Genomic DNA, 15,606 nt, shown 5'->3' with positions numbered 1-15,606 from the left:
CCTAGTTTCGGATGAGGTGTAACAGAAGAGTTAGACACCACCATCGATCACAGAAAATACACACACAACTTGCTAACGTCGTTAATTAGACACTGGTGTACAGTCAATACATGCAGCTACGGTTAATACCCACAACGCAGTGAACATAGCATCGATGGACATCTCATCAGGGAGTTGTTATGGAACTCCCTGATCTCAGGTCCAGATAAAGATAACAAGGTATCACGTTTCATTACTGTCTGCATTTTGTAGCGACAAGAAGAAAACTTCACTTGCCAGCAACGGAAAGTTAACATTTTTCGGAGGGCGGCACGCGGTTTGGGGCGAGTCTTCAATGCCTTTAAGTGACGTCATAGTTGCACACTTTATTGTTAGTTAACCTTGGAGTTGTCAGGTGCCCTATTTGTTTGTAGGGGAATTTGAAGTTATCAATACCTCAAATGACTATACAGTGTATTCATATATTAATGCATCCTAATTGTGATGAAGAACATTAGATTTAAATTTGAGAAAGAGAAATTAAACAAATATGTCAGTTTGCATCTGTGACATCAGATGCCTGTTTGCTTCAAAATCACTTTTGGGACAAATCGTAGCAACCTCAAGTATTGTTTTTCTCTAGAATGAATTTAATGTATAACTTTATCAGGATGCTTATAGAAGATGTTCCAAACACATAATCCCCAAAAATGAACGTTTGCTATGGGGTATGCTTTTCAACTATCTTCTTTTTTTTCCCCCGATATCTGGCCTCATTGTTTTCCTACTCTTTTCTGTTTAATTGGTTATTACGGGTTTCTTCCTGGGATACAAATCCAAGGATATACAAGGATTTAATAACAAGAAATCGTTCGACCATAATTACCAGGAAATCCTCCTGCTGTGTATTTTGTTAAATAAGTTGATTATGAGTATAAATGGGAACGTTCATAATGTAACTAACCACTCTATAAAAAAATAATACACATCCTGCATTATAAACTTTGGAAAGAAAACTCAAGACAACTTGAAATTCTCTCAGCAAATCTCTTTGCCATTTTGTTTTTCTCGATGATTTTTTACAAGACTCATAAGTGGAATGGAGGGATATCCTATCTACTCTTTACTAGTTAAATCTGCATGTTTATAATCTTTAATTGTGAGATTTAAAGGCTTTGATCAACCGATGAAACAAAAGGATGCACCTATCAGAATAACCGCCCGCCTGCCGTAAAAACACATTTGGCCTAGTAAACTTCAGCCAAGACAATTTATAACTTAACTCATAACTAACATATATGAACAATCGAGGAGTGGAAAGGGGTCGCTAAACGATTGCGGATGACAATTTTTACCTTACACACTACTATACGACTTTGAAGTCGATAGAGATGGGAGGAGAGGTGGCGGTGGGTGGGGGAGGGGTGGGGTGGGGTTTGGGGGTGAGAGCGAGGGTATCTGCTGCTGATATGGGAGCTTTCTACTACTAAAAGTTAAGAGTACCGCGCCGATTCAGTACTCCAAACCGACTAAACATGTCAATGTATCGATAAATTAACTTCCTGTGGGAATCCTTAGTACAACATGAAACAAATAATCAAAATCGAAGACAATTTTCTCCCAAACCAGTTTATTGACGCCATGAATGTGCTAAGACCATACACTTGAAAAACTATCACGTTGACGAGACACTTCATACAATTCTTTTACAATTAATCTGCAGTTTTTCCCCATGAAATTCAACATAAAATGAAGCTGTAATAAAATTGTGGACGACTATATATATATATATATATATATATATATATATTACGATTTTCATTTATATATATATATATATATATATATATATATATATATATATACCGATTTGATTGAAAATTATTGAGGAAAACGTATTCATCAAAGAAAAGATACAGTTAAAACGTTTACAATACAAATACATTATTCAATATTTCTCCGTGCACCTTATTTGAAAAGTTAATAAGATAATGCAGGTATATTTAATTTTATGAATTAATTATGTTAGTGATAAATTCTCCACCCTGCGTTCGTTGAACTTTTATCGTAGAAACCATTAAAATTCGTAATTGTCGTAGAAGGCCCAAAACCAGTTTCTTATTGTTGTACAGTTTAGTCGACACAAATATATTCAGGATCATTGCCGGGTTGGTCACCTGCCAGAAGAGGATGAAAATGTATATAAAAATATATGCTTTCTGGTCACTTCGCCCAACAACCATTTCGCCCAACTGCCATTTTGCCCAACCAGGCTGGTCATTTCGCCCAACCAGCATGGTCATTTCGCCCAACCTTGATTATATATTATATGGTTGGGCGAAATGACCAGGCTGGTTGGGCGAAATGACCAGGCTGGTTGGGCGAAATGGTAAGGTTAGGCGAAATGGCAGTTGGGCGAAATGGTATATATATATATATATATATATAACTTTATATATATATATATATAACTTTATGTATATATATTTATATATGACCAGCTTCCAAATATATGACCTAGCCGAAATGTTACAGACCACCTTAAGTGGAGGTGTGGATATATATATATATATATATATATATATATATATATATATATATATATATTTATATATATATATATATTTATATTTATATATATATATTTATATATGACCAGCTTCCAAATATATGACCTAGCCGAAATGTTACAGACCACCTTAAGTGGAGGTGTGGATAGGGTAAGAGGGGGGGTATAGGGGTGGGGTGGCGGGGGGCGAGGTTTGTCATCATACACCAAATAGTGAACTGGGCAAATATCCTACTGATGTAGGTACTGTATGTATTTCGAAGACGTTACCGTACTCTTCTGGCCGATGCAAATTGTTGATTGATCAAAATGAATCACTTTGAACCTAGACGAACAAAATGTCTTGAAAATGATTTCTCTGTGAACGTAAAAATTACTATACACATACCGTGCTCGTCCTTCAGATTATCACAGATATCCTGATATTGGTAAGAGGATTTCAACGTGTTGAATGCAGCATTGAACCACGTGGTCAACTCATCCTGATCTTTGGGCATCATCATGGCTGGTCCACCCAAAACACATCGATCTGTATCCGGTTGATAGGCTGCTAACTCGATCTCTAAGTGGCTGTCTAAGTAGGGAATTTTCGGTAGGAAGGCCACATCAACCTAAAATCGAGGAAAAAATGAAAAGTAAATATCCATGCGTTATAACAAATCAAGCCACAGCTGAATACATCACACAACACAATACATCACATCACATGAAAACACAGCACAATACTCCACCCCACAACAAAGCAGAGCACATCACGTACAAAAAAAATCCATAAATAATGATTTCAATCTTTTTAATTTTAATCATATTATTAAATTAAGTGATGATATCATATATAGGCCTATTGATCTATTTCGTGATCTCTTAAATAAATCAAAAATTGCATTAATTAGAGTCGAAGAAATTGCTGACATATTAATATTATTATTATAATTTACTGGTATCACTCATTCAAGTTTTGGAAATCTCGAATAAACGATCTACTCAAAATAACAAATCAATACAAATTCAACATATTGGAGGTTTGGGGTGGGAGGAATATTGGAAGGTCGATGCCTTAAAGTTTCCAAACCGCTGCCATTAAATTACTGTGTTAATGACATAATCACACAACAATCGACCAGCCTCCTGAATCGCTTTTACAACTATAACATTAAAACCAGAGAGCCACGTCGGGCCTCGGGAACCGAATTATATCACAGTGCACCTTTTTTTAAATCCTTCATAAATCAATGGGTATAAATTCAAGCTGAGCGTGTAGAGATTCATTTTTGATGAGCAGTGTAGCCCTAACCTGACTCATCCTTACATGGGCCCCGGGTCCATTGTTGATCACGGGCCTCGGGTTTTGTAGCCCCACTTGAACACCAATCTCTCGTCGGGCCGATTTAAATTTACCATCGGAAAGACCGATAGTCTTATATGTAAATATTGGTCTATACTGCTATATTCAGTAAATGTTTTATTACCATGTCTGCTTTCAGTGCCGCAATGACATCATCTTCTGACCGGAAGTGGATCACTTGACTTGCATCACTTTCATCAAAATCCTATAGACAAAAAAAATATATAATATTATATATATTGATATATATATTGATACATATATTGATATACAAACACACACACACATATATATATATATATATATATATGTATGTTTATATATATATATATATATATATATATATATATATATATATATTATGTTAATGCAATGGAGGTAAACGACAAAGGCAAATGAATATATATAAATGAAAATGAGTTGGAAAATCAAGAACAGTGAAAAAACTTTCAGCCTCCACCGGGATTCGAACCACGGGCCTCCCGCTCTGTACGCGGACACCCTAACCACTAGGCTATGGACGCTGATTGTATGTCCAGAGGTTCGAAACCGGTAAGGAAGATCGTAATTCCACTGTAGGCGTTTGTCACCTATATCGAACAATACTAGTTCTGTTTTTGGTGACATATTTTGCCCTACTCTAGAGATCAAACATGATGCTATCCAACTCGAAAATCATTTGTGATTCCTAAAGCCGGATCTCGAAAGAGATACTTTGAACAGACTTTATGTTAATGCAATGGAGGTAAACGACAAAGGCAAATGAATATATATAAATGAAAATCGTAATGAGTTGGAAAATCAAGAACAGTGAAAAAACTTTCAGCCTCCACCGGGATTCGAACCACGGGCCTCCCGCTCTGTACGCGGACACCCTAACCACTAGGCTATGGACGCTGATTGTATGTCCAGAGGTTCGAAACCGGTAAGGAAGATCGTAATTCCACTGTAGGCGTTTGTCACCTATATCGAACAATACTAGTTCTGTTTTTGGTGACATATTTTGCCCTACTCTAGAGATCAAACATGATGCTATCCAACTCGAAAATCATTTGTGATTCCTAAAGCCGGATCTCGAAAGAGATACTTTGAACAGACTTTATGTTAATGCAATGGAGGTAAACGACAAAGGCAAATGAATATATATAAATGAAAATCGTAATGAGTTGGAAAATCAAGAACAGTGAAAAAACTTTCAGCCTCCACCGGGATTCGAACCACGGGCCTCCCGCTCTGTACGCGGACACCCTAACCACTAGGCTATGGACGCTGATTGTATGTCCAGAGGTTCGAAACCGGTAAGGAAGATCGTAATTCCACTGTAGGCGTTTGTCACCTATATCGAACAATACTAGTTCTGTTTTTGGTGACATATTTTGCCCTACTCTAGATATCAAACATGATGCTATCCAACTCGAAAATCATTTGTGATTCCTAAAGCCGGATCTCGAAAGAGATACTTTGAACAGACTTTATGTTAATGCAATGGAGGTAAACGACAAAGGCAAATGAATATATATAAATGAAAATCGTAATGAGTTGGAAAATCAAGAACAGTGAAAAAACTTTCAGCCTCCACCGGGATTCGAACCTCCATTGCATTAAGATAGATAGATAGATAGATAGATAGATAGATAGATAGATAGATAGATAGATAGATAGATAGATAGATAGATAGATAGATAGATAGATAGATAGATAGATAGATAGATGGATGGATGGATGGATGGATGGATGGATGGATGGATGGATGGATGGATGGATGGATGGATGGATGGATGGATGGATGGATGGATGGATGGATGGATGGATGGATGGATGGATGGATGGATGGATGGATGGATGGATGGATGGATGGATGGATGGATGGATGGATGGATGGATGGATGGATGGATGGATGGATGGATGGATGGATGGATGGATGGATGGATGGATGGATGGATGGATGGATGGATGGATGGATGGATGGATGGATGGATGGATGGATGGATGGATGGATGGATGGATGGATGGATGGATGGATGGATGGATGGATGGATGGATGGATGGATGGATGGATGGATGGATGGATGGATGGATGGATGGATGGATGGATGGATGGATGGATGGATGGATGGATGGATGGATGGATGGATGGATGGATGGATGGATGGATGGATGGATGGATGGATGGATGGATGGATGGATGGATGGATGGATGGATGGATGGATGGATGGATGGATGGATGGATGGATGGATGGATGGATGGATGGATGGATGGATGGATGGATGGATATGTTTATATATCAGATCATAACGTTGTGTACTTGGGCAAGGCACTTTATCTCCATTGCCTCTCTTCAGGTGTATAAATCGGGTCAAATAAATTGTAAGTTTGGGGGCTGTTTAGCTGCTGCCATGTAAAAGGATTGTCTCTGTGTTTGACAGGCTATCGTTTACTAGGATGATATTGTGATACGCCTTTACCGGTGGATAAGTCTACGCTTTATATTATGATTATCAATTTATCATCATCATCATCATCATCATCATCATCATCATCATCATCATCATCATCATCATCATCATCATCATCATCATCATCATCATCATCATCATCATCATCATCATCATCATCATCATCATCATTATCATCATCAACAGACAAGAGTTTTGAAACCCAAACTATCTCCCAGACGGAGCGACATGTTTTGAAGGTAGTTCATAACATCATAAGATCATCGTAAGATACAGATGTCGGTTGTCTTTCTTTCTCATTGAAATCCGCTGGCGTGCGTTTCTCTAAAACAATTTTTTTTACAAAAGTCCGAATTATCTCTTCTTATTGTCGGAGAAGTTTAATTTAGTGACGATGTTGACTTAGAATCATTTATTTTTTCTTAGAATAATAAGTAAGCGACTTTAAATGGAAAAACAAAGTGCGACTGAAGCGTTTGTACATGTTTCTCTCTCTCCTTCTCTCCCCCCCCCCCCCCTCTCTCTCTCTCTCTCTCCTCCTCCTTTCTCTCTGATTGTCGAACTCATCAACAGCTCAATATATCTGTTGATTTTCTTATTAAAGATGAGAATGAATAATTTCACGATTGTGAGAATACTTACGGTTACATCATCATAGCGAGCTAGGCAATGTTCATCTACCGACCAACCATCCAAAATGGCGACCTTTAAATTGTTGAAATTCGGGCTCGTGAACGATCCACCAGGTTTGACCCAGTAGGTTGGTTCAAATGTTTTCTCGAATGGGGTAGAAAAGGAGTAAGTCCTAGCCCGGTCTCGAGTGATAGCCCATCCTATAAATTTTGAAACCAAAGGGTTAGGGTTTGTCTTTATATTAAACGTTTAGTATATAGAGCTATATATATTCCACTCTTCAAGCTTTTACTACATTGACTGGAACACCGTTTTATGTAAACTTCAATGGGTTGTATTTCTTTCTCTTTTTTTCTTTTCGTTGTAACATGTTGGTGTCAGCAATCAGAATTTCCCCAAGTATCTACAACCGTTTATAGATACACCTTGGTAGCGAGTTTTAATTGCTTCAAGCAATACAGAAAAGAATGTATTCAAACTTACTATGCCCAAATTTGCAAAAAAAGAAAATCCTTTTGATGGGCTTGAGTTTTTGTATATAGCTGTAAGTCGACACAAACTACCGTTTTCGGTTTAAACATTAGGTACGACCACTGGCGGATCCAGGGCCTTTGTTTGGGAGGGGCCAAAGTGGCATTAGAGTGATATGGGGGAGGGGTCTAAGGGGATGGGGTGCCTTGGAAAATTTTCTATTGCTGAATGCCCTCAGATGCAATTTGGTGCGACAAAAGTGTACAATGGTGATGTTAATTTACTTCTAAAAAAAATGTTTCCCAGGTGTAATTTTCTAAAATATTTATAAAACAAAGTTGGGATCATCTTTCTCAAGAAATTTTATTTCTCATAGGTTATAAATTTCTTACAACCAGCCTATAACTGCAAAATGGTGTTAAACTGTAAATCCTCATGCTCATACATTTACATAGCTCCCAACTCTTGAGAAGGCAAATGTTGGTCCATGCCACGAAGCGCCGTCCTGGGGGAGGGGTATAAGGGGAGGGGGTGTCCCCCTCCCCTTTTGATTTTTTTTTGAATCCTGGTGATGCCTACATGTAAAATGGTGGCACTTAGAAAGGCTTTTGTCACCCAAAGTTTTCTGAAAAATATGCATTTTTTTGTGTGTAACATCAATAAATTGAATAGTAGGTGATAATTCATTCTTTCCCGTGGCATGAAAATGTTCGCTGCTCGCCCCAATGAAAAGAAATATAGGCTAATTTGAGGTTCAAATGATGCTGTAAAGGAGGTTTTATACTCTATTATGCTAAATGCTAAAGAAATGATGGTTGCTAAGTCAAAATTTGATGCAAATTTTTTTATGTATACTTGACAATTACAATGCGGTTTTTTCGGACGCTTGTGCTGGTCAGCGGGTTTGGGTGTTAGAATGCGGGTCTAATTCCCGCGAATTGCGGGTCAGTTGGGAGCTCTGCATTTAATTTTAAACCAGAAAACGAAAAGGTTTAGACTACCACTGCTATTCCTCTCGATTTTTTTAATTTCCAATCATATGATTTAGCGGATGTTCGGAAACACTTTTTGGCTCACCTTTGGGGGGGGGGGCATGGCCCCCCTTGGCCCCCCTTGGATCCGCCAGTGGGTACGACAGAGAACATATATTATATCGGGATTTGGGTTTTAAGGTGTAACAAATTGTAATTTACTCATTCAAGTGAGTTGGCTTCGAGAGGAAAGGTCGGATACCTTTGCCTTCTATTTCTGTTTGAAGTCTTCATTTTACATGATTTCGATCATTATAATGCATTATTTGTTACTCCTCGCCAGTCGCGTAACCAGGGGGAAGGGGCGAATGGGGCAGCCGCCCCCCCCCCCCTTGAGCATGTTTTTTAATTTTTTTATATGTTTTTATGATATCGCTAGTATTTTCAAACGAGAAAATGCTAAGATGCAATTTACAAGGCCAAAATTACAGCCAAAATTTTCTTGTACACTCCGCGCCAATCATGGTGGCGCTACGCTTAGATATTTTGCAATGCCGAATCTACATCCCCCCCCCCCCTCCCTTGGCAAATTCCTGGCTACGCGCCTGCTCCTCGCCCCGTCCTAAGTGATCCTGGGTCCCGGGTCGGTAGCCTCCAGGCTATGTTGTTCTTATTCACGTGACATTTGTTCACATTAAATGCAAACAAAACAAAAAATCTTGAAATACGTCAGAAGGCTTGACCTCAAAGAGTACAACCCGTTTTTCTTACCTACGCATGCGTCGTACCATCCTCCCATCAAACCAATGCCACCTCGAGGTCTCTCGCCTGCCTGGGAATCCCAGCAACGCTCGTACAAGTCCCACGTCAAGCGGCAGTTCTTATTGGCTATCTGGCAAACTGTAGTTAAAGGATATGAAGAAATTCAGATGGTCGGACGTACGAGAAGGGGGATGGGGTTAGGCTGCAAAATGAACATGATGGGGATGGACTATAATTTTTAAGGTTACATAAACTCCATAGAGTCTATTTGAATCTACCATGATGGAAAAGTGCCACAAAAAAAATAAAATAAAATAAAAACGGAGATAATCTCGTTCGATAACATGATCTATTTAGGTGTGTGTGGCTCGGATGTAATATAGAGCATGAGTGGAAGCACATGTAGTGCAAGACTTGAGGGAAATTTATGCAAGTTTTAACCACGTCAAGCCTTCCAAGAAAATCTATATGGTAGCCCATTATACGAGAACTTGAATGGCCAACGTATCAGCTATCCAGAGATGTGTATAGGTTTTGTTTACTATAGTTAGAACTTCTAAAAAGGACTTAGAGACCATATTACTTTGACGATTTAGTGTGTAAGTCAATGCGGTATTTATATGGAGTATATGCTACCTTATAATTTTCATGGTTCACTGGTTTTTACCACAAGTTTCCGATGGGATCGGTGGTTTTGTCATGAGAAGTCCTTTCTTTATTTCTTTCTAAGCTACCACAAAACCCATTCGATGTTATTTATGTTATGTCATCAATGTATACCTACCGCATTAACTAAGTAGAAATTATAAGCTGTAGGCTATATTTTTGTAGTGTTACGTATAGCTAAAGTGATGAGTGTGTTACCAGCATTGACGACGTCAACATTGTATCCTTTTATCGTTTCAGTATCTTCATCCCTGTAAAGAAATGCAATCGATCGATCAATGAAAATCAATCCATCTCTTATAATTAATAGTTCAATCAATTAATTGAAGAACCAAGCAATAATTATTCAGTCTATCAATCCAAGGGCGTAGGAACCGGGAGGGGGGGGGGGGGCAAATGAGAAAAAAATCTCATTTGGAGCACCAAATTGCATCTAAGGCCTGGTGAAAATACAAAATTAAGTTTACAAAATGGAGTGGATGTTGGAGTGTGCTATATTGCACCAAATTGCATCTGAGGCTACCTGGAAATGCAAAAAAAATCACCCCCTCCCCTTAGACCCCTCCCCCGGGCCGGCCATCAGTCTTCAGCCCCCCCCCCCCCCACTGAAAAGTACCTTCCTACGCCACTGTATCAATCAATATGTCAACCAATATTTCAATACATCAGCCATGTGATTGACATGTTGAAAGAATCGATCAATCGATCGATCCACCATGCAACGAATGAATCAGTCAATCCGTCCAACAATCGATCATTCAATATGCTAATAATTTGCCAATCAATAATCCTCAACATATCAATCAATAGAGCAACCCATCAATACATCAGTCAAATCACCCATCCGTCCATCCACCTATTCTGCCATTTATCAATTCTTCAATCCATTCTAATCAACATATCGATATACTGATCAATTAATAAATTAAGGTTATTCAAGTAATCGATCATTGAAAAGCAAGAGTTTAGTGAACGCCAATAGAATATTTTCCAAATGATCATTTGCTTTATGAAGATGTTAACAACATGAAATTATGAAATGATAATGTAAAATAATATTCATACTCACAGATATTGTGTATTTCCGACGTAATGGCCAATCTGAAACACCCATACCCTATCCACTCCTGAAGGCGGAAGATATATATGTTTCATAATTTGCACGCAATACGAAAATGAATTTATCACATTCAATTGATTATAGCATTGCTTATTCCTCATATAAACCAAAATGGATAAACGTAATGTTGACAATGGTCACAACTCTATGCATGTGTTCGTGTGTCGTTCTGCCGTCTCCGTCGGGCATACCATAGCCAGTACCCGATACATTAAAGTTGACAATGGTCACAACTCTATGCATGTGTTCGTGTGTCGTTCTGCCGTCTCCGTCGGGCATACCATAGCCAGTACCCGATACATTAAAGTTGACAATGGTCACAACTCTATGCATGTGTTCGTGTGTCGTTCTGCCGTCTCCGTCGGGCATACCATAGCCAGTACCCGATACATTAAAGTTGAAAATGGTCACAACTCTATGCATGTTTTCGCGGGTCGTTCTGCCGTCTCCGTCGAGCACACTTAAGACAATAACTCTTCATTAACAAAGATCAACACTTCTAAATATATGACCAAAGGAGATAGGTAGATGGAAGTCACTTTCACGAAGATGTAAGAGTGACGTCAACTCGAGAAATGAGAAGTGACGTAATGTATTAATCATCTACTGAACAGTCTGGAAGAAAATCTCACTTCTTGAAAAAAAGGAAAAAAATAGTCGATGTGAGGGATGAGGTTGAGTCGGAGAACAGCCCCAGATAGGAAAGTTATGGAGTTTTCGTTTGCGACCTTAACACAAAAAAATCCTTGACTGTACGTCCCTCTTCCTATCCCACTTCTCCTCCCCGCCACGCCCCCCCCCCCCCCACCATCAACCCTAAGCTGCAACATGAAAATATCACCATATAGTGAAACTCTCCTTTAATTGCTATAAGTTAACCTTCATATAAACATAGTCATAAACTGGTCTAGAGGGTTGGGGTGGCGTTGTTTTGGGTTGGGTGGGGTGCGATGGAGGGGGGAGTCAGGAAGAAGGGAAAAAACCAGATGTAGTGATGAGGAATGGGAAGCCGGGACGGTGTAGAGCGTATTATAAAGCTAACACTTTGATAACACACCATTGAATAGGCCTTAAGGCCTTTAATTATCAACCGAGAAGACCTTATTTGTTCTGCTTGATTTTATCAACTCACCAGTCTCACCCAGTACATCGGAATCTACCGACCCTGCGGTGTCAATGTAAAATTCGTTGCTCTTACTGGCGCCCACAAAAGCTACGATCAGCGCAACCAAAGCTATGACGTTTGCCACGGCAACGAAGAAGACAATAAATTTGACCGTTTTGGCGTCCATTGTGTTATCTTTCTCGTCCGGAATTATCTTCGCAATGTCAGATGTGGATGCAGCTTCTAGTTTACTTGCCATCACCTGCAGGAACAATAATAAAATTATTTAAAAACACCGAAAAAAAACAGAATAAGATAAATAAGTAATTAACAAGATGTGAAAGCACCCGGGTCAACAGAATGAACAGGATTGCTATACAAACAGTGATGTGATAAATCACACAAAACAACAAAAAAAACTTATTTAAAAACCAAATGTGTGTGTGTGTGTGTGTGTATATATATATATATTTATATATATATATATATATATATATATATATATATATATATAAAACCAAATGTGTGTGTGTGTATATATATATATATATGTATAAATACATATATATATATATATCTACGCCCCACTTGCGGACACCCCAACCGCTAGGATATATATGGACGCCGATTCAATGTCCAGAGGTTAGAACCGGTAAGGAAGGCCGTAATTCCACTGTAGTCGTTTGTCACCTGTATCGAACAATACTAGTTCTGTTTTTGGTGACATATTTTGCCGTACTCTAGATATCAAACATGATTCTAACCAACTCAAAGTCATTTGTGATTCCCAAAGCCGGATCTCGTAAGAGATACTTTAAACAGACTTTTTGTTAACGAAATGGAGGTAAACGACAAAAGGCGAATGAATATATATATATAACCGAAAACGTTTATGAGTTGGAAAATCTAGAATATCTATATATAATAATCTGGAATCTAATATATATATATATATATATATATATATATATGTTTTTATATATGTTTTGTGACGCTATCGATGAGTGTTAGAAGTGTTAGAAGTCACGACAAAGAACTACATTGTTTTTTAATGTCACTTATCAACAGCAAAGCATAGAGCCATCGAAATGAGCTGTGTCATTCAGTTTACTATGCAAGGAGCAATGGGAAGATTTGAAAACGACAGTGAAGAAAATGATTATATAGTGTGTGTATGTGTGTTAACATGATGTTCAATATGGTGTCATTACGAAATAAACTGTGGATAAGAACATATCTGCTCCACCCCCCCCCCCTCATCAAAATGAAGTCTACTACATAGTTGTTATTATTATTATTATCATTATATTTTCATATATTTTTATTTTCCTTATACTTAAACATTTTAATTGTATAATTTTACCAGTCTGAATATCTGCGATTAAAATGGAAAGACACTTTTGAAGGAAAGAACTCTTTTTTGCAATTTGAATTGAAGAAACTATATTGTGTTTATCTCTTCATAGTGAGCCTCTATATATGAAATATTGCAATCAAATAAACAGGTTTTTTACTTCATATGTATTTATATATTTATAACGTATATCGTCATGGAGTAGGGACTTGAGTAGGGCGGTAGCCGCGGAGAGGGGAACAACCCCCCTCCCCTGCACACGTTCAACAACATTTCCAGACTCTCTTCCAAATGGCCTGTATCGTGTGAGTGGTACAAACAATTTGTACTTTTGGCAACACTTTTCTCACACATCGAACATAGATACAGGCTAAATATATTTGCATGATTCTTATACAGTTTTCAAATAAAAAAGTTAAAATTATGTGAAAGTTTGCTTCAGAGTTAATATCGATAAATTTATTTCTTACCTTTACAACTTCGACAAAAGCGAGATTATATAACGGCTGTATTTAAGGTCAACGGTTGGCTTCTTGCAGGTTTCAAAGGAAAGTGCAGCGTATACTGAGCGATTGTATACACAATGGGTGAAATAGATGACTGGTCACATTTATATGTTTTAGATATTGCATTGCATAGTTGATTGAACCGTAATTGTTAGAACGCGATGAGGAGTGGAGGTTATATATGCTAGCCAGGGTCGTATGTTTACTTGCTAGGTCTCCCCCACAGCTATATAGTTGAACAAAAGGTATTGTGTACGTCTCACACGAAGCCTTGAACCCACCCATGTGTTTATAGACCCACTTCTCTTTCATAACTCAGTTTTATAGTTCAAACGTTTGGGAACCAGGTCGCTTGTGGCTTATTTAAGGTTTGTTTAATTTTTGGTTTCGATGAATATCGTAACCTTTGCATTCATGATGGCGTATGTGGTCTGTGTGCGTTTGTGACGCCCAGCTTGTAAACACGATATCTCAAGAAGGGAATGTTGGACCAAGTTCATGTTTGGTGTGTATGTGTTAAGTTCAAGACGCCTATTGTTTTCTGTGGAGGTCAAGGGTCATTTGAGATCACCAGGGGTCAAACTGTAGAAACCTAGTAAACACAATATCTCAAGAAAGGAAGCTTGGGCAGACCTCACATTTAGTGTGTAGAAGTACCACATTGAGTACAAGAAGCCTATTGTTCATGATGGAGGTCAAAGGTCATTTGGGGTCACCATGAGGGGTCAAATTGTGAAAATCTTGTAAAACTGGTATCTCAAGAAGGGAAGCATGGGCAGACCTCATATTTAGGTTTTAGAATTTTTCTAACATGCGCACGTCTCAACTTGTTCTTAAACTGGCACATCGTATACATTAATTCACACAAAAACTGAAATTGAAAAGTTAGTTCTTAAATTTACACTTTTATAAACTTTTATTCAAACTCTAAACTGTCTCTTAAAAGTGTGAATTTAAGTAAAAATGGCATATATATATGTATGTATGTATGTATGTATATGTGATCTTCCCGCAAACAGGAACTCGCGAAAGAAGCCATGGAGGCTTGTAGACTCGCAAGCTGACCGAAGCCAATCTCTCGGCACACATCCATTTAACGTCCATGTCAGGAAGTTGTTATCGAACAACACCCTTGCCAGACGACACACATTGCTGTCGGCGGGGAATCGAACCGGGGATCTCATGACTGGGAGACGCCGGCGTTAACCACTAACCACTAACCGCTAATATATATATATATATATATATATATATATATATATATATATATATATATAACAACAACAAGTTAGCCTGCATTGGTACGTGTCAAGTGTTGGATCAATATTTGTTATGCATGTGAGATTGTAGATCGAGATTTTAATGATGTTTGCTTGATACAAAATTCCTGTTAAAGCAGCTAAGTTTCTAGATCAACGGTATGTATGCGGGTGTGTGTGGGTGGGTGAGAGACATATATGTATTTGCCCTCAAATATAGTAAAAAGCCCCTGTATGTAATATATGATGGTGGGGGGGGGGGGGGTAACAATTCTTTACGATAGAGAAAGAGAGAGAGAGAAGAGAGGGTACAGATAGAACACTCAACAGACAAACAATACATCAGGAATGTATTAAATGAAAGACTATTTTAACAAGAAGATTTTTTTTAGTATACAGTAAAATAT

General features: G+C 38.2%; 1 protein-coding gene across 2 annotated transcripts; it reads right to left on the bottom strand.

Moving 5' to 3' along the window:
- Positions 1-1,863: 1,863 nt before the first annotated feature.
- LOC139974668 (uncharacterized) lies at positions 1,864-14,063 on the bottom strand. 2 transcript variants are annotated; one of them, XM_071981928.1, is made up of 9 exons: positions 13,905-14,063; positions 12,108-12,342; positions 10,925-10,982; positions 10,054-10,106; positions 9,199-9,327; positions 6,995-7,185; positions 4,018-4,098; positions 2,937-3,159; positions 1,864-2,156 (listed from the first exon to the last, which is right to left on the bottom strand). In XM_071981928.1, the coding sequence occupies exons 2-9, from the start codon at positions 12,337-12,339 to the stop codon at positions 2,113-2,115; spliced, it is 1,011 nt and encodes a 336-aa protein (XP_071838029.1). In that variant the 5' UTR covers positions 12,340-12,342; positions 13,905-14,063; the 3' UTR covers positions 1,864-2,112. The 2 variants fall into 2 exon arrangements, with proteins under 2 accessions (XP_071838029.1, XP_071838030.1); XM_071981929.1 differs by having other exon boundaries at positions 12,117-12,342.
- Between the last annotated feature and the right edge of the window lie 1,543 nt (positions 14,064-15,606).

The sequence above is a fragment of the Apostichopus japonicus genome, chromosome 10 (assembly GCF_037975245.1).
Source record: "Apostichopus japonicus isolate 1M-3 chromosome 10, ASM3797524v1, whole genome shotgun sequence".
Lineage (NCBI taxonomy): Eukaryota > Metazoa > Echinodermata > Holothuroidea > Aspidochirotida > Stichopodidae > Apostichopus > Apostichopus japonicus.
The sequence above is the reverse complement of the archived record's forward strand: the minus strand, read 5'-3'. Positions and strand labels throughout refer to the sequence as shown.

Coding starts and splice junctions, on each gene's coding strand:
- LOC139974668 (XM_071981928.1), bottom strand. CDS start 12,339: ATGGCAAGTAAACTAGAAGCTGCATCCACATCTGACATTGCGAAGATA. Junction 10,983..12,107: donor CGATGTACTGGGTGAGACTG/GTGAGTTGATAA, acceptor TTCCGCCTTCAG/GAGTGGATAGGGTATGGGTG. Junction 10,107..10,924: donor GTCGGAAATACACAATATCT/GTGAGTATGAAT, acceptor ATTTCTTTACAG/GGATGAAGATACTGAAACGA.